At 36.8% G+C, this 20,861-nt stretch overlaps 1 protein-coding gene across 5 annotated transcripts in view; it reads left to right on the forward strand.

Moving 5' to 3' along the window:
* Efna5 (ephrin A5) overlaps positions 1-20,861 on the forward strand; it is a 274,844-nt gene that overhangs the window by 214,177 nt on the left and 39,806 nt on the right. For all 5 annotated transcript variants that reach the window (XM_004841760.3, XM_004841761.3, XM_087180886.1 and 2 more), the window contains one exon: positions 12,776-13,068. In XM_004841760.3, coding sequence (XP_004841817.1) covers positions 12,776-13,068 — 293 coding nt within the window. The remainder of the gene's footprint in view (positions 1-12,775; positions 13,069-20,861) is intronic.

A 20,861-nucleotide genomic window follows, 5' to 3' on the forward strand; every position in this document is an offset into this window, starting at 1 on the left:
AATTCAGATTTATACCAAAAAATTATGAAGAAAAACAAAAAACATTTCCTATAGCCCCTAATTTTCAGTTCCTTTTCTCTAGTGTGTCAGAATAGTTTGTAACATTTAAAACCCTAGGTTGAGGTATGTTGCAAGCTGCAGGTCATGTCCTTGTCATATGGAGGTAAACTGCTCTGGCACCGCCCCACTGCCTTCACAAGCAGAAAAAGCAAAGATGTTTCTTCAGGTAGGACAAATCTTCCCCCTTCCTCCAGCCTTAGACGGCAGTGTCTGCTTTGGGACAGGTTTTTCAGCACTAGGACTGGATGTTGCTTTTTGTTAGCCTTGTAGACTGTGTTTAAAGGTTGCCCATCTGCCCAGTGTGTGCCATGTGTTAATAAAACCCCAGTAGCCAGCAGTTGTAGTGCCCATGACTTAGGCCTTTCAGTTAATGGCTGGGATTCATTAATATTTGGGTGGTTGTGAATATTTTCTCACCTACCAGGTGTCCTGAGTCAAAAATCTGAGAGGCTAATATTAAAGTGCGGTATTGAATGTGTACTTTATATCTGTGGAAACAGAAATAGAAAAAAGTATAAATTCCTTTTAGCAGATAAAATTGGTTATGATTTTGAATATCTGGGCTGTATAAAGTAGGTACCCAGATGTTGTATTTAAACAACAAATGGAATTGTTCTTTGCTGTAAATAAATAGAGCAATGAGATTTAGACACATTTACCCTCATGTCGGAGTCTGTGCTAAAGTCCCAGGCCGATTCAGTGTCTCCCACAGGTTTCATAAATCCCTGTGTGGTGTTTTAACTCAACTCATCATCGCCAAGTTTGTGACCAGGTCACATCCTCTTTATCTCTTTAAATATAACGGAGAGTTTTAATAACAATAACATGTTAGTGTGCACATCGTGACACCTTGGGGTTCGGGGTTGTACGGCTAAGCGTTGGAGAAAGCCAGGTGTGACCCTGTCTTCTCAAAGCTCAGAGTGCTGACTCGTCATCCAGCATGTGGTGCCCGTTGTTACCTTCTTACTTCCTCATCTTTGTGTCCTGGCATTAACTATCTCTGAAACCTCAGTCTACACAAGGGGCTCATTCAGACCCTTACAGCAAAACCCAAACTTCTGAGAGTTCAAGGGGAGGATCATATGTGTTTGCTCTGAATGATGCTTCTTTTCCAAGGTAGACATTTTGAGAGTAGAGTTAATTAAAAGAAAAGTGGAAGCAGAAAAACAACAACTATATTCTCCATCATTGAGATAGACAAGCATTTTAGTAGGTAGAGATATTATAGCACTTGAGAATCCCCTAAAGTGCTTAGATTTATTTCTAAGAAATAAATGGTGAATTGTTTATTTCTTTCTCCCCATATGCTTCCTTGGGATAGAGCAATTAGTTTCTTATTTTTTATGATTGCATTATTCTTCCATATATCTTTCTGTGGTCCAGGCTATAAAAGTAAATAGAGGATTCAGCTGTATGAATGAATATCATTTTAATGAGTGTGGGGAGGAAATAATAATACTAAATAGTGCAAAACCATTTTTATGTGATGGACGGCTGTGCCTAGCTTCCCAGTCTTAAGCCACAGGCAACCAGTAAATGTGTGCATAAAATAGCAGCTTTGTATATTCCGGTCTTGACAAAGGTACCTTGTGGGATATTTTGTTCCTAGAACAAACTCACTATGATTTTTGAAGGGTGGTGGCATATTCTGTTTTAATTTTCAGGGTTAAGGAAGGATAAAATGGAGTGTATGACTTTTCTATAACACCATTCTATCTCTGGGCAAAAGCCTTGCTGAAACAGTGAGATAACACAGTTGCTGGGTGATAATACAGTTGTTTTTGTAGTGCCATGAGTTAATTTCAGAGGTGAAACTATCCCTACTTAGGAAAATAATGTGTCTTCTCCCCTCACACCAGCCATTTGCTCAGAAGAGCAAACGGCTATTGAGTATCTGCCATGTACAGGAGAATGTGGGAGGTGCCAGCACTGGCTTAGCTCTGTTTTCTTCCTTTCTCTCTTATTTCCTTCCTTCCTGGCCATTTTTATTTGGTTGTTTTTCATTGATTTTTTTTATATCTCTAAAGTCACTGGCAGTAATATAATTCAAAGCCACCCCTCCCCTATTATATCATTAATTAAATTTCAAACTGCCAATATTAGTCTGCTTAGGCTGCTATAACAACAAGCTACCATATGTATCTTAAACAACAGAAATGAACTGTTCATAGTTCTGGAGTCTAGAAGTCCCAGATCAAGGTCCAGCAGGGGTTAATTTCTGGTGAGTGTTTACCTCCTGGCTTGTAGAAAGTCATCTTCTCACTGTGTCCTCACGTCACGGGCCCAAAGCAAACTGATATCTCTTCTTTAAGGGCACTAACCCTTTTTGACCAGGGATCTACCCTTGTACCCCCTTTTAACTTTAATTATCTCCATAAAGACCCTACCTCCTAATTAAGTTATTATATAGGAAGTTGAAACTTCAACATGTGATTCTGAGGGAATGCAAACATTCAGTCCATAGCACCATGTACATAAAAGGAAAAAATCCTTTAATAGAGAATATACCATGAATGAACTTCCTGTAACATTCTAAACTCTTTTAACCCATTGCTCTGTGTTTTCTTTACCTATAACACATCCTGATAATGATGGTTGCAAGAGAGAGCTACAGAGTCCCAAAATAAAGTCCAAGGAAAAATATCAAGTATCTGTTTGCATTCCCACCTTCTAATGGTGACTTGAAATGACTACAAAGGGATGGAAGAGAGATTTCTAACCCTCAGACATGTCAGAAACTCTGGCCCAGTAGAGCTCAAGGAAAATGGATCAATTCCAGTCTTTATAAAGATTTGAGCAGCTCTTGATAGCTTGCTGGTAACTGACTGGCTCTTAAGAGAGTTCCTTTCCTCTCCAGACTCTGGCTTGAGGCACAGAGGCTGGGTGTCTGGTAGGAGGAGTGCAATCTGTATTCCCCATGACACTTGCCTACTGGAGCAAACCCCTTGGCATATCCCAGCTTGGTCAAAGCCTGACCTGAGCAGAAGGGAGCCTCCAAACCCAAAGATCCTCTGGATTGCCAATTCATGGTTGCTGGGACACAACTTGAAGCAGAACAGTGGTTGGCAGAGGCTGAAAGGGTGTCCTGGATGCTCCTGCCAATGTGATAGGCTGTTGCAGGATTTTGTGAAGCAGTCTGATGAACCCTCTCAAATAGAGGCACCTAATGCTGCTCAGCTGTGTAATTGAGATGGAAATGGGCCAATGAAAGGCAGCAGTTTGTGCTTAACCTTTTGGGAGTCTTGTTCCAGGAGACTATGTATGTGTGTGTGGAGGGGGGCATTACAAATACGAAGCTTCTCCGCCTGATTTGTAATGAATTGGTAATAAATGGCCCTAGTCCTCTATGAAAGTCTGACGACTACAGAGCAGCTTTAGCTAAGTGCACGGGACCACATCTTATTTTGATCAGCTCTAGCATAGCAAAGACATGTAATTATCATAATCTAACAATTAGCCTGGCATCACTTTCCAGTGTTTAATTACCCCGATAAATGGTAATTGAATAGAGGACTTAATGACAAGAGAGAAACTTTCATTCTGCCTTAGGTGCTTAAGTTGTCTACTCAGCTAGGCATAATTTTCTAAGATTGCTTGAATAACAGTCCTGATTATCATTTTCCTTTTTGCAGCCTGCCATTATTTTGTTTCCTGATCTTGACATTTATCATATTGTTTAATTTTTCTCAATATTTGATACTAGGACCTAGCATATAGATTATTAGATGCTTTACACCATTTTCCTAATTTTAAGCCTCATTTCTAATATCCTTCACCTATAATTTGCCTTATTTGGATGTTTTTGGAATGATTACCATATGTAGTTACTGTGCTAAATACTGGGGATTGTGTGACAAGTAAACTAGCCCTAACTTCAAGGAGATTTTATCTATATCTATATCTATATCTATATCTATATCTATATATATATCTGAGTGCTGGGATTACAGGCATGCACCACACCGGGCTCCAGTTATATTTTTTATGACTACAAACACAACCTAATTTCTAGTTACTCTAGAACTATTTTCTCTTGCCTTATTAGCCTCATTCCTGCTGAGGATTTGTACCCACCTTTTCAAGAAACTATTTCTCACATGTCAACTTGCATAGAAACAAAAGTATCCTGGAGCTTTGTATGAAACATTATTATTACTATTGTTATCCCCTACCATTATCAATACATACTTCTCTTTAATAAAGATCAAGCATAAAATAAAGAAATAAACCAAATGTATTTTCTTTCTTGCTTGTTTTTAATTCATTTAACAATAAATTAATAGTGATTAATTCCATGTCATGTAAGTCTTAGCTATTCCAATTATTAAATAGTGAAAAACAAGTCTGAGAAAGGAATGATTCCAATAAGCTATCATCTGTTCCTACCAGTATTTATTTCACTCTTTGCACACCAAGTACTTAAGAACTATTAAATCCTTATTTTCCAAAACTTCCTTCTTGAATCGGTTAACAAGTGGAGATTTATTATTGGTCTTTTGGTATTATAATCTTTGAAACTAGGAGCAGTCTGAACTTCTTCAGGGTAATTCCCTCCCACTGGGATCCAAAAGGGTTACGTGGAAGTGAGCAGTCGGGCAGGGGGCTTATTTGTTTGATTGACTCTTGCATCCTCTGAACAGAATCGGTTTGTTTATTCCTGTTCTCCTAGGACAGTGGCTGAATAACCCGTTCGATGATTTTCTGTATCTGCTTTTGCTGGATCTGTGTCTATGTGACAGGTGCTCTGTTCCATTTGCTTGACAGCCTGTAAAACTCTAGATAACTTAGAGTGTGATGTGCAGCTTTTTGAGAAAGCTCTTGGCCTGAGGATATGGAGAAAGAGCCGGTTTTGCATTATGGGAGGAGCCACTGTTAGGACTCTACTGATTGCCAGGTGTTAATTCTTTATTTTTGCTTCAAATCCCCTTTTGAAAACTATTTGAAGTGACCTATGATGGGCTGGGTCTGTTAGAGCCCTGGCTGGTTAATTCTTTGGCTGAACTGACCTGTTGATGTTGCCACACTGCTGCTCTGTGCCCCCGGCCTCTCTGGGGGCTTAGAAGCAATTAGACTGTCACCCCACGCTTCCAGCCCCTTCCCGAAGGAAAGTCTTGTTTAGGCTCTACCAATTTAATGCTTTGTTTCCTTTGGAACTTCTCTGTCAAGCTAATAAAACAAACTCCAAATGAGTTAAAACACTGGAGGAGAGAGCATTTTGTGGGCTTTTATTTGAAACAGGTGCTGCTCTGGGAGATGCAATTTTTAAGTCATTCCGACTGATGTGACATATACTAGAAAAGTTACAAGCAAAAACTACTTAGGATTCTTACCCATCTGTTTGATATGGGTAATTAGTATTAATTATGGGATTCTTAAAACAGTTTTAAAGTACATTCACATAACACACACAAAAAAAGTGATAGGTGAATGTATTAAAATGCTGTTGAATTCTAAATACCTGGATAAGAATACTATGTCTTATTACTATTGCCAACAGTTACTGAATTAAAGGCAAAGCTTTCATGCTGCAGAAACATGCATGTGTTAAGAATTCTGTTGGAATTTTCATTAATGGATAAACAAAGCTCCCATGTCTGAGTTGCAAATATTTTGTCAGTGTCTTTATGCTTAATTGGATGAAAGAGTATATGGTGTAGTATTCTGCATTACAGCTGCAAAAGAGTAAGTAGGACACAGCTCTGAAATTCATCCTTAAACAGTTTTTGTTTCAATTTGTCAATCTTCACTTCTGTAGGAATGTTACTATGTTCTAGATCCTGGAAGAGCGAGATTGGCCTGCTGAAATTATATATTTCAGGCATCATTCAGCCTCAACAACTGGACTGGTCAGGATGAAACTGTCCATGCTTCTGACTTTCTCAGAGCTGGAAGTGAAAGCTGATTACCAACATGTTTCAAAGATGGGCATGTTTCAGCCTATGAGAGAGAGGAAAAGTTAGAGTTAGAAACACATGCATTGTTCATCTCTTTGTGATGCTAATATTATTTATCCCCACCAAGTTTGGTTTGGTGTTTATATTTCATGTTTTAACCTCTACAGAGAAACAAAAAAGAGCATCTTCAGATTTAGGATAGGAGAGCCATAAGGCTTGCATTCTGTGCTGAAAGGAGGAACAGAAGGAGAAGACAAGAAGCATGTTATGCAACACAGGCTGCTGTCCTGCTCGGCTCACAAACATATTTAGGAACCAAATTCCATATCTGTTGCAGGGTCCATTAGCCCCTTTTTGGATAAATGAGAAATTCTTCTGGTTAAAAAGTGACAATTTATTCAGAAACTAGCCTTTCAATCAATAAGAGTAGAATTGAAAGACAGCACTGCCAAAGATGCATTCACTTGAGATTTATTTTAAAATCTGGGAGGAACCCTAAGGTGATGAATTTGCTTAATCTTTAACTATACATCATATCTTTCTTTTATATTTCAATTTCAGACTGTAATACATTAGGTTGCCTTGTAATTAAAGAAATGAAATTGGAGTACTGTTCAAATAGGAATATTAAAACAATCACCTCTTTGACAGATTAAAATACATTTACAATGTAATAATCAAGGATCCAGTTGGTGAGAAATAACACTTTCATTTTTGAATCCTTTAAAACATTACATGAAGGGAAATGTCTCACAGCTTCCTAACTTCTAATAACACTGTCTTCTTTCAGTAACACTGTTCCTATATTTATGGAGTGAAGAAACTCCACTCAGGAGCTGCTTGATAAAATACCTTAGTACATATTTCCCTGGAAGCTGGCTCTCTGCTGTGCCAGCAACATATGCTAAAGGCCAATTTAGAACATTTTAAATATGCACCATACCCTTCTTTTCCCAGCTACTGAAATGAAATGCATTTTGACTTTAGCAAATGAGGATGGAGGAAGAGAAGGAACACTGCAGGCGAAAGTAGCTAAAGACGAACTTAGAGGATGATTAAGACACTGCTCTTCTGCACACTGAAACCTAGGCACTTCTTGTGTGTCCTTTCTATTTGGCCTTCCCAGCTGGCAATATGCACAATGTAGGAGCATATGGTAGAGAAGGAAATAAAGTCAGTGCCATGAGAAACCATTCATTGAGCAAGAAAGCTGGGTCATATCTATTTGTCTTAGCAAAGAGAAACCAAAGGACAGAGTATAAGTTGAGAACTTGCACTTGAGGCTGTTAAAGGACCTAGACGCTCAAGAATTAGCTGTTCCTATTTTCATGGACCAAATCTGAAAGTATGTACTGAGAAGGGGCAATGTCGTTGGCTCAGGCTGACTACTGTCAGCAGGTGGAGACTAAACTGTTGATAATTAAATGAAAGAGCATGGCGTCTCTGTTGCCTTTATTTCATTGGAATTCTGAGATTCAAGGCTTGATTCACTTCTACCCCACAGGCCAGTTAAGGCGACAGATATTAGCAGTAGTTTTAAGTTGATAATCAAAACGTATTTAGCAATGTGATGGATAGTGGTCAGGTAAACACAAGACAAACCCACTTGTGCACATATAGACCTACATGTTCCACCTCTAATCCCAGTCTCAGCTGTTGCTTTTGCCATCAGTGCCCCTAAGATGTGCTTTTTACCCGACCTTTCAGGTGTCCTCTAGATCATGAAGAATTACCGTAAAGTCCATAATTCGTTTTTGGTATTTAATATAATTACAAAGGACTAGTTGCCATGCTGAATCTTATTCTTCTTAATTAACTGAAATGATCCTTGCATAATGTAGATGACTTGATTCTCAACAAGTCTACTGCCACATCTTGACAGATGTATAAAATGAGTTCTTACCATAACAGAATATATATATATATATGTATATAATATTGTATGTCATATGAAACATTGACCTGAGCAAGCCATGCCACCCACCAGGGAACAGGGATCACCGCCCTATATATGTAACATGTTCCCCATAATTGTTTTATTCAAACACAATCACTTTTCCAAGTGTGGCAACTATGCACACTTTTGCATTGGGAAGCATTGTGATAATTTAGTAGATATTGTATTGTAATTATCACTGCCTTAGTAGTAGTGTGCAGCCAGATGTTATAGTTAAAATAGCCAGTGATCTCAGAGAGGTACAGAACCACACACATAATGGGAAAAATTAAGAAAAAAAAAAAAGAGAGAGGAAAGAGGAAGCATTTATAAGAAAATTTCTAAGAAATTCACAAATGTGGTAAAGTAATGGCTATGCTACCCATGGAATTTGTAAATATTGGCATGCAGAATCATAATTTGTAGATGTAAATTTCCTCTTTTAATATGAGCTAAAGTTCATGAAAGCCATGTCCTGATGGAAAAAGAGATCTCTTTACGTGAATGGCTACTGAGCCTAACAGCACTGCATTTTGGAGAAAGACTACAGGGCTATGCACAAGTCAGGAGCTAATCCTGTAGTCTGAGGCTTATTCTAATGGTGACGTACCCTCAGCTTTCAGTTTAGGGGTTTAGAACCAATCTAGTGAAGAGAGTAGGGCTAGACATCTGGGTGCATCCCTCTCCTAGAACATTAGTGTAAAACTAAGGTGACCTGGGGCTGGGGATTTAGCTCAGTGGTTTTGCTGCCTGCTGCGCAAGCACAAGGACCTGAGTTCAATCCCCAGTACCAAAAAAACCCCCCAAAAAACTAAGGTCACCTGATGGTACCCAGACTGTTAAGAGGGCCCCGCTGAATGGAGGGAGTTATAAAATGGGTGAAGCTTTGGAGCCTTTGTGGTTGGGAGGACAGAGAATATGCTTCAGAACTGTATAAGACTTACGTTCAGATTTTAGCTCTGCTACTTATTTACTGTGAAAAACCAAACTAAAAGAACAATATCATCTCTGAAATGTCATTTCCTCATTGATAAAATTAATATGGTTGTTTTGAGGATTTTTACATAACATATGTGAAACATAGAGATCCTGGAGGTAACACGTGCTTATTGCATCAGTAAATGGAAGAGAGAAGTGAAAGTCTATCAAGAATGAAGATTGTCCCTCTTTGAGGCTACAGAACAGAGCTAAGGACCTGATATTTGTGATTTAATCTCTCTCAAAGTGGAGTGGTAAGGAGCTTTGAATTCTGCTTCTAACTTTTACTAGTTGGGCACATTGCTTGATTTCTTTATCTCACATTCCCCATCTTTAAATAATAATAGTGTGTATTCTGTGGGACTTTGAGGAAGAGTAAATTGAAATAATGAGTGTGACATAATAAGCACTCAGTGATGGTAGTCACACTTATGCACTTCTTCATAGTAAGAGCAGAGAAGAACAGATCAATGCTACTTTGTACCCAAAGAACAAGATCTGCTATAGTGTTAGAATATCTAATTGTAAACTTTCCTTTGAATAATACTTGACTAGATTATATAGATGCCTCTTATGGGCCCAATTTGCCATGGGTTTTATGCTTATATTATCCAGTCATTCAAATTTACATTCATAAACTAATTTATGCAAATCAAACATCTGAAACAGAAATGTAAATTTATTGTATGGCAAATCATAATCTTTTCTTTGTCAGTTGATAGAAAGGTAGAAATTATGATCACAGGAATACTCATATGTTTGAAATAGGCACCACATTAATTCTTTGAATGTAAAATGTCACCAGAAGGGATTACTGGTCAATCCGCTATAGAATGGGTCTTTAGTCCCACTCCATTAAAATTTGTTAAAAGTTGTTTTTTTTTTAATTTTAGGAACATTAATATGGGTAAAAGTTGAAAAGGGGAAACTAAATTTGAGGTATCAAAAACTGTGACAGTGTTTTAAAATTGTAGAATAAAGGAATAACAGACTGGGTCCAGGTAATGGCAATTTTAATTTTAATTTTCACTTTTGAGCAGTGCCAAATGCTAGTAAAAGCTAAAATGAGTGACACTTAAGAAAAGAAAAATCTTCCCCCTTGAATGTCTTTAAAATCTATAATAGTAATATAATAATATAAAGTGCATCTGGGCATTGCCTTCTGCTGCAGTTCTTGTCTGGCTTGCATCCAAAACTGTCAGGCTACTCTGAGTGCTGATGATTCATATCCCAGCACCCTTTTATCTGAACATTGCAGTGTCTTTTCTTTGTACTTTGGCAGCGATCTTACCTTGATGTTCAAAAATCTTAAAAGCAACACAGTCTTTCCTTGCATCTTGACAAATCATTGTCTGCCCGTAATAAAGAAAAGTAAGTCCATGATTATTGTAAATATGAAGAAATAAATACATGTGGTTTTTTGTTTTTGTTATGCATTTTGTATCTGCAGAGTGAGTATCCTGATAATATTTCCTTATTTCTCTTACAAAAATTAGCATGCATTTACATTCACAGGGTACTTTTCATGTGTTTCTTCATCTGGGGCTTGAAGCAGCCACGTGATGATAGCAAGGCTGGTTCTCATTAATATTCTAACTTACATGTAAGGAAATTGAGGCTCAGGATGATTTATTAGTGTTCCACTCAATCATAAAAGATCCAGTCCTTAAATCTAGATCTTCTCACTCAAAATGAATGGTTCCTCCATTTTTTAACGATGTTGTCTTTCAGGAGAGAATGTCAACTTTGCCAATGAATGTTTAGTATCTAGAGCAAAAGTGGTATATTTTTCTGGAGTAAACACTGGTCCCAAGCTGCCAGAAGTCATGGTTATGTTTGAATCCTACACTTTAAGGAGAACACAGAGGGAAACTAGAGAACACAAGGAAAGCCAAGAAATGAGAATGATGAGGAGCCTGGGAAGTAACCATAGGATCAGAATTTTCATGCCTAGAGAAAGGACAGTACAGAAAGATATAGCTGACATCTCCGTATGTTTATGGACTAACTTGTGGAAGAGGAAGTAGGTTTGTTCGTAGTAACTTCAGGCAGCAGAAGTAGGATTACTGGGTACAAATGACATAGAAGCAGATTTATGCTCAATAGAAGAAACTTTCTAACATTTAGAAATGTCCAAAAATGGAATAGACTAGCTCACCACCACTGGAAAGTGTTTGTGCTGAGACTGCCTGACTTGAAGATTATATGACTTTATGAGTGTTGTATTTTAGCAGTAACAAAGTTTTAGGATGAACTTTTTCTAAGAGCTCAGGGAAGAATATTTTCGCTAGCTAAAAATAAAAGGGCTTTGTAGGCTTTGCCACTATGATTTTAGACTGAGAGAATTATATCTGTAACAATTATTGTTTCACACATCACAGGGTCTTGTAAAGTTTTTTCAACTGATAGAGAAGAATTATATTAGTTAAAACAGGTAAGGAAAAATTTTGTCAGACTAGAATTGAAGTAGACAACTATGAATTTCGTCATAGTTGTGGTAGTGGTGTGTGTGTTTGTGTGTGTGTGTGTGTGTCTGTGTGTATGGCTAGTGTGCATTTTAATTTTCAGGATGAATTTGCCATGGGATTTGTTATTATCTGGCTTGTTACTTTCACTACTTACCAGTCCCTAGGACATAAGCAATAATTTGAAAAGGAATAGAGGAAAAGTCTTCCAATGGATGGTTTTCGGTTTCTTAGTGTGGAAAAGGATCAAGCAGCCACAGAGTGATAAGCTAAAATGATTTTGTGACACAAGTAGACCTAGTGAGGGGCAGGTTGAGCTGGGACCTGAGGTCACCATTCTAGGTCTAGCTCAGGCACCTACTCCTAATTGATACCTCAGGTTTTTATTTTCTTTTTCCTCTAAAGTGAAAATGTTGCTCTAGGAATCTTTTCATTTCAGCTTTTAAATTTTATAATTCTAATTTTTTCATTTTTATAGCTTTATTTCTCTCTACCGTTGACCCCTGAAATTAACTGAGGTTACATTCCTAGAGCACCTGCGAATTGTGAAAAGCTGTGAATTTCAGATTTGGTCAGAAGCATCCCTATAAATGGTTATTTTTATAGTTTAAATCCTAAATATGCTATGTCTCCTGCAGTAATGTAATTTAATTTCATAAAACACTGTCTTACTAAAGCCTTAGAAGCTTTTGGTGGCATCTTAGGGATCTTGGGGCTTTAAGAGGAACAAAACCAACACTCAAGATAGCCACATGTGGAAGAGCAGCCTGTTATGATGCTGGAAAGCTGGTGCATCTGAAGGGCAGCCAATCAGCAGCAAGTAGAACTGGATAATACTCTCAGATTGGCTACTTGCAAGCCCCCCTCCCCCATTGAGGAAGCTTCTGTAAAATTGTGAGGGCTTCTGCAAACAATTATTAGTTAAGTTCTAAGGAAAAATCCGTGAAGGACTGAGGCCATGAACTCTGAACTGCGACTTCTCTGGGGTATACTTTATTTACATAAGAACTTGAAAATGACCTCAATTATAACTGAAACAGTTTAGTACTTTGTTGTTCTTTAATTTGCTAAAAAATCTTTATTAAGTGAAACTTACAGAAATACAAAAACTTCTTTTCAATATAATACGATTTTAAGAATAAAAGAAAACCTGGGAAATAGCAAATCATGTACTTTTTTGTTTTGAAAGAGTAATGTGTAATATAATAATTAGAATGAAAGTGATGAACATCATTTGTAGGGTATTTTGCAACAAATATAATAGAATTTCTCTGGAAAATGACTTATTGTTGCTTGGACTTGAAACTAATATTTCAGCTATGCCCCAAATCATAATGGTGTTCAGTGAGAACACCAGAATTTTTAAAGTGTTCAACCATTGATTACGAGCAAAAACTCTTTCCTCTGTAAATTACCTCATCATTGTATTCTCTTTTCAACAGATTCCAGAGGGGTGACTACCACATCGACGTCTGCATCAATGACTACCTGGATGTTTTCTGCCCTCACTACGAGGACTCGGTCCCAGAGGATAAGACTGAGCGCTATGTCCTCTACATGGTGAACTTTGATGGCTACAGTGCCTGTGACCACACTTCCAAAGGGTTCAAGAGATGGGAATGTAACCGGCCTCACTCCCCAAATGGACCTCTGAAGTTCTCGGAAAAATTCCAGCTCTTCACTCCCTTTTCGCTAGGATTTGAATTCAGGCCAGGCCGAGAGTATTTCTACATCTGTGAGTATACAGAGATTTATCATGCTATGGGGCAGCTGCAAGAACCCAAACTAATTTTTTACCCATGTTTCAGAGAATTGCAGAGCTGGACGCTACGTTATAGATGCCTCCTTGTAAATGCATACATCACAATCCCTAGATACATTAGCTGGGAATTGAGAGCACAAATTAGATTAAAGACACAGTGTCTCTCCCCTTATGAAATTGTGTGTCAGCCTGTTCAGTGAACCACTGCTGACTTGTATTTCTTTTAAATGAAAATTGCCAGGACTTCTCCAAAGCTCAGGAAAAGAAAAAAAAAGAGTCCTGAAAAAAATTAAAGGAAATAATTAAATTTACATAGCTTGGAGTCATTGGATTTCTTATTCAGGTGTCAGCATATCCTTTCAATCATCCACATTTGTAGTGGAGAAAGCCGAAACGCCTGCAAATGTCAGCATGCTGACAATAAATACTCTCGGCACCAAGGAGAAAAGACAATTATTAAGAGCAGCTGTGTCTTTAAGCATAAAGAGTGTGAAGCAGTATCTAGCAAGTGTTCCAAGGGAACTGGAATGAGTGAGTTTTTCACCTGTGTGCATTGACTGTCCTGAGAGAGCTCTGAAACTTTCTCAGCATTAATCACAATGTCATGGGCTGTTTTTTCTCTGTTATGTATGCCATCGCTTCTCCAAGCGTTACTTTAAGCTTTATACTATTCTGTATGGTAGGTAAATGCTTCTCAAGCTTTTGCTGTACCTTAGAATCATCTGGGGATCTTGTAGTGCACATTCTGACTTGGGGTCTGAGTCAGGGCATGAGATTCTTCATGTATAAAGCCCCGAGTAAGGAGATGCTGTACAATTACAGACGACATGCTGAATAGCAAAGATCTAGATAATACCTGCTTTAGGTAGTCTCCTATCAATCTGGACTCCCTTGGGCTGGTGTCAAATATTTAAACTGTGTAGCCATTCCCATGAATTTTCACCGTCAGAAGGAGCCAAAAACCTATTTGTTCATAAGTACACTTATTGAACAGTTTATGTTGGCTCAGAAATGTTGGGGGGTATGAGATGAAAAGACAGTCCTTGTTTTTAGGGAGTGAGCTTTTAGTAGGGAGCAGATATGCAAATAGGCATAGTAGAATGTAAATAGACAATTGATGAATAAAGATAAATTCGGGGAGCAGTGTGAACTTGGGAGAAGTTATGCCTCACCTGCTTGGGAGAATCAGGAAGTACAGCTGTACCCTGTGTGTGCTGATCCAAGGAGTATGGCTCAGCCTTCTCAGCACTGACTTTTCACCCCAGCTTGCCAGACGAACGAGATAAAGAACATTCCTGTTTTTCTGACTCATTTCTCCAGTCCAAATGTTCCCACCCACATGCTTTGCATCTACTGAGATTTCTACCTCTTCTTTTCCAGAAAACAGAATTTTATAAGTCGGATTTCACTATCAAAAGGGCTCTCTCCTTTGTATTGAAAATGAATTTAAAAAGGAAATTGAGCAGTACTAGTTTTATTATTTCAGAACATATTTCTGTTAGTCATGAGGAAACATGAAAAAGCCTCGATACTATCTCACATTCAATACATAAAATAAGGAATACTGAGTCCCACAGATGCAGGATACTGGCATCCAGTGAATTCACACATTCTCAGGCAGCATGCTCTTGACTTTTCCTAATTTCTTACTTTGTGAAAGAATCCCATTCAGTAAATAAGTAAAGGGGAAAAGGAGATCTTCAACTGTGGGGCAGCATCTTACTAATTGCCTAGCCATAAAATACTATACCAAGGTAGGAGGAAATTATTACTAGTTTTGAATTTTCTTCTTGGTTTCTCAGATTAAAACACAACAAAGGCATAAACCAAAAATGAATATAGAGCACTAATATGGGAAACATACCCACCAGCTAATAAGCTGATTGTATGATTATTAAAAATTACAGAATCCATTGAGGTTCATAAGCAAGATGCTATTATTCAAATATACCCATAGTGCTTATGACTGGTTTCTCCTCATTTGTGGTTAAATTCAATATTTCACTAAAAATCATTATGTGTCTTCTGTAACATTCATTTAACAGAGTCATTTAACTGTCAAGGGCTCCCGTCAAAGTAATTGTTCCAAAATGCTTCAAAATATCAAGAGCTTTTTGCTGTTCAGCTGAGTTTAACTTGAATTACATTTTTTTAATGAAAGGTAAAATAGCATAAAATTAGCAGCAAAGCAATGTTCATTTACAAGAAGTAGAGTAGCCTGATGTTCAATTAAATTGAATTTTCAACCATGATTTTGACCCACAGAAGCATTCGTCCTTGTCTTTTCAGTAACAGAGGGGTTCTCTCTCTTTTGCTGCTGAGAGCAGTAGCTGCAGAGCTAATGTGGACTTCTTACAGACGTTTAATGTACTGTGGTCATAATTAAACTGAAGGATTCTTAGGGGAGAATTGGACCTCCTTTGAATTTTCCTCTCTCCTAATAAGCATGGAATGAGCAAGATGATTGGGAAATGGCCTTTTTCATACTTAGCACATTACAAGAAGCTCTATTGCTGATCTGAGGAGCAAGCTTGATGGCCCACTAGCCAATTTCATCAAATATCGTTGCTAGGACAGGAGAACATTTCAGTTTCTCATGGCTTTAATGTCTCTTCTAACTTTTCCAAGACAACAAAGAGGGAAAAAACTGCATAGCCTATTGTCTGACCTGCTTCAGAGTGTCAGAGGCAGGGTTTGGTGTAACTGTCATATGGATTGTCAAAATTCAGATAAAAATGTGGATTTGTGGGAAGGGGAAGTATTTCATGGCCAGATTACCAAGACTCAGAAAGGATACATGTCAGGTTTCTTATCAAGTTCTGCTCTATCTTCAACAAGACTTATTTTCTTTGAGTTATATAAAATGAAGATAATGCAGTGATTGAAAACATCATAGATAAAGTTTCCAATTTATTTTAAAAACAAAACATCCTTCACCGTTCTAAATATTCGACTCGACTCCAAATGACTCTGTCAGGTTATTCTTCCCCTTGGATCAAACAATATTTTAAGTAGTTATAGTCACCGATCATTGTTGAGGCTGACTGGGGCCTTTCCTGATTATGACATACTGCTTTTTAATCTATAGGAGTTATCTGGTAAGATATTGGCGCACCAAAGTCATTTTTAAAAATCAGTAGCATTACTACCAGTGATAGATTTGTAGAACTGCCAGTTGATTAATTAAGGTAATTGTCATTTATGAAGACTTCCTAAAGGAAAGAGGAATTTTAGAAACTTAAAAAATATTCATTTATGAACTTCAAAACTACTTACTTTAGAAATAATTTTCATCAATATTAGGCTAATGAGAACATATTTGGAAAGAGTTTTTTTCTGGGGTTATTGTGAATAAAGTTAAATCTTTAAAATAAGATACAAACTATCTTTGTAAAGTTGGTGGAAACTTTTGAGTGTACCGTTTTGTAAAGTAAGGAAAATTGAGTCCCAGTCCTTTTTTTTGCCCTAAGTAGCTATAGAATCACGGGAGTAAATAATTTATTCCCTCTAGATTCCTATCTCTACCTCTATACAATAATTCAGTTATAATTGATAATTTCTGAAATCTCTTAGAACTTTGATATCTTAACCTTACTATATTTTATCTGGAGATCTGCAGTTTTGGGGTAAGAAATAATTTCTGTATAATGGCCCAGCCCAGTTCCTTTCTTATTAGGTGTCAATAAATACCAGTTAAAGGGAAATCTTTAAGGAAAATGCAGAGTGGAAAGATGTGTTAGAATTATTGAACTGGTTTTCTTCCTACCACCCTGTACAAGCTACTGTAACCTGTGGTCTCTACTAGTGCAACAGTATTTTCACAGCCCCCCCCACCACCATATGTCATCACTTTGTCAAAGCCCTCCTGTGGTTTCATTTTTCACCAGAACCAAAGTCCAGTCTCTGACCTGGCCAGCAAGGTCCTCCCTGGCTGTGCTCTTCTCTCCTTTACCCTCCATCTCTGATTTCCTCTCTTACTATTCTCTACCTTATGGTCCCTCTGCTCCAGCCACCCTGGCCTCCTTCCTGCTCTTTGTATCTGGCAGTGCAGTCTAGCATCAGGGCTTTGGCACCTTAGTGTCCCCCTGCTTGAAGTTCTTATTGCCCCAGGCATCCATGTTCCTTGACCTCATTTTATTTAGAATGGTACTCAAAAATGTCTGTTCTGACATCCCAGTATAAAAATAATACCTCCTTCATCATTCTCCACATTCTTACACTCCTTTATTTCCCCTCAGGTAGTAATCAGCCTTGATATTGTATCTAGTTGGTTATTCACTGCTGATTCTGCTGTACACCATATATTGTATTGTTTGGCATACCATAGACATTCAATAAATAAGGGTAACTGGTGTTCACATAGCACTTAATCTGCTTAAGGCACTGTTCTAAGTGTTCTGTAATTCTCAAAAACGACACTGAGATGATGTTCTTTTTTCTCTTTTTATGGGTGAAAAAATTGAGGTACAAATTTAGGTAACTTGAAAAAGGCTCACATAAATAGTAAGTAGCTGACCTGAGAGGAAATTGATTAAAAGAAGTAAAAATATATATAGTCCCAGTCTTATATAGTTCAGAATGAAAAATATATTTTATAGTATAAAAATAGAAATAAATAACACTCACTTTGACATCTACTGTTTAGAGAATACTACTGTATAAACTCTCCCTACCCCAAATTTGATAGTAGAAAGATATATTTTAAACATGTTTATGCACTTCCAGCTCCATAAAGAATATCCAGAAGATATTTTAGATAACTTCAGAAGCCAGAAAGTTGCATTATCTAAGAAGTTCTTTTCAAATTTGCTGAAATAATGCATTCAGATTGAATTATGATTGCACACTTGATTCAGGAATTAGTGAATTTTAATGAGAAAACTACTAAAGAAGACAAATGCCATTTACTAAAAATAATACTAAAAAGGCAGAGTTTTTTTAGCATTTGCTAAGTCAAATTTATAGCTGATAGCATTCTGTTACTATAGATAGCATTCTTAAATCCATATTTTATAGTTACTTGAATTCATATAGTTAAATGCTAGGTATGTATTTTAAGTAAAAGTTTACAACGTTCTCTTAGACCATGAGGCAAGTTTAATATACTTTACACAACTTTTTAAATTAACAAATAAGTAACCTAAAATCCTAAGAAAAATCTTATTAAAATTGTGAACATGAGCTTCAGAAATCAGTTGATTGTACATATAGTTATTGACTAATCTTTTAAAGGTATAAGAATATTCAGGGAAACAGAGTGCTAATATGAAAAAGAAACTTCTTTGCTTGCCAATCTTATATCTTTCAAAAGCCTTTTTCAGGTTGGTTTTTAGGATGTGGAGTGTTATTTCCCATAAAAGTGTTCACAATGTCAGGCAAGTATTTTACAATATGTAGAATCTACTTATTTATAATACTGATACAAAACTATATTTTAATGAAAAATAGTAGAAAGCAGTATCTAAAAGAGTTGCTTGATAAATATTATTTGAATAAATAGATGCCATAGTAGTAACCCCATAGAAGGGAAAAAATTTTTTTCCAAAAAAATTCCTTATATGGTAATATTTAAGAAAAGCAGATAGTTTTTACTGTATACTCTGTAGCAGTTCCCTAGTTGGTAGTAATGGTTTTAATTGTATGCTAGAAATACATGTCATCAAAGGAGAAAGTGAAACACAGTTTTAAAAAAAAGCACAGATTCTGGTGAGTACAGCTCTGCATCAGGCCTGAATCCTCTCTCTGTATGGCTAATAGCTATGTGACTTTGGCAATTTATTTAAACTTACCAACTTTTCCCTTCTTCCTCTGTAAAATGGGTGTTATAAGTTCCTTATTACAATCTTTTCTATCTTCAAAACTCAGTTAATGATTTTTGTGGATGTGTGTGGTGTGGTGGATCAAATCCAGGGGTATTCTACCACAACTGCATTTATTTTTTATTGTAATAAAGTGTCTTGCTCAGTTCCCCAAGCTGTCTTCAAATGTATGATCCTCCTACCTTAGTCTCCCAAATAGCTAGGATTACTTCTGCATAAAATATCTTTTTAAAGAGCCAGTTGACTTCTAAGAATATAACTTCATGAATCCACATCCAAAATATTTTGTATCCTTTGAAAAGTTAAGGCAACTTGAATAGCCCAGACTGATACTTTAGTAAAAAAATTTAAAAATGCATAAAGTTTAAATTTTAAAATTAATTCTAATAATCTTAAAGGGCTTTATGCTAGGATTACTTATGCTCAAGGATGTCTTCATTCCCCTTTAGAAGTCTGTTTTTTCAGTGGCTTTCCCTAGTGATCTACATTAAGAATTATTTTGATCCTGACAGTTCACATGAATCCACCTTTTACTGAATTTTTCTTATTGAAATAGAAGAGTGTCAAAATGGCACAATTTTAAAAGCAGGAGGTAATCGTTTTCACTGTTCATAATCTCTTACTCTTGCAGAGGAGGTGACCTGTAAATACAATGTACTTGCTTAAAATGAACAACTCAATATCTGCTTCCCTGTGTGTATGCATTTTACTTTTGTTATTGAAAAATGTCTTTGATTACTTTAGTCTTATTTTAGCATTATTTGTTCTAGCATCAACTCTGCTGAGATTCAAGAAATTTCTAACTGGAATTTCCAGTAAGACTGTGGTCAAATGCTAGTTTATGTCCTCTAGCTTTTTAGATATGTGACCCCAGAACATAATATTTAAAGGCACCTTTATATTAACACAGAAAAGAACTGAAGGACAGTGTTAGGAAATTGAGAAATTTCAATATTTTCTAAAATAAAAAACCTAAGAAACTATATAGGCTTGTTTTGTTTTGTTTTAAAAATAGGATGGAAATTTTTCTCCACTTGGACACAGGAAATTTTTCAGGGATTATATTAGTCTCTGTCTGAAAATAGTCCTTCTCTGCCTTTTGAATACTTTCACAGGTCTTTAGCGGACTGCAAGAATGCACTTTTTCATTTAAAGAATGAGTTTAGAGAATTGTGTCAGTTTCAAGTTGTCCCTAGCCATCTTTTGGGATAGAATGGATAGATTTCAAGTGCTCTTAATGAAAGTTAAATAAAGAACCTGAGAGAGAATATTTAAAGACTTCTAAAGACTTTATTTATTTTCTGTGTTAGTCGTAGTTTTCTCTTATGAAAACAGTTGTTTATTGCTGAGTGCCCTGTTAACCATCTGAACCAGAATGCTCTGCACCAGCTGGGTACTGTGGAGCCTGGATGCTGCTCCCAGACTTTGCAATGGCTTCGCCTAGCATAGTTCACATAGCCCGAGTGCAATCTGAAGAAGAGGAGGCAATTGACAGAAACACAAGATATTAAAAATACTATATTTAAAAAAATTTGGCAGTATTACTTGGTCAAGTAATGAAAACTTGAAAATGTAGTTTACTGCTAAAAGAATCAGATTAACGCTAAGTCTGTGAAAAGGAAATGAGTGAACATAGCTGCTTAAAAGGTCTTGACATTGGAAGCATTCTTTAAGTTTGCAAAGGGAGCCTTAAAAGCTATTGAATAATTGGGACTTTATCGAAATTCATGGATCAGCCACAAGAAACTGAAGTCTCATAGGCACTGCTCCCATTGTCTAAATTTTTCAAAGGCTGTGACACTCAGATAAGAAGTTCAAAAACAAAATAATTTTCATTGGTTTTTCTTTTTAAGAATTCAAAATGCTATTATGAGACTGAGGAAGCATGTAGAATTCTGACCTCCTATAGGGTAGGAAGAAATTATGTTACCTTTTGCTTCCTTTTGC

Source organism: Heterocephalus glaber, unplaced genomic scaffold (assembly GCF_053883595.1).
Source record: "Heterocephalus glaber isolate CG9 unplaced genomic scaffold, H.glaber_assembly_v1.0 deba00001465, whole genome shotgun sequence".
Lineage (NCBI taxonomy): Eukaryota > Metazoa > Chordata > Mammalia > Rodentia > Bathyergidae > Heterocephalus > Heterocephalus glaber.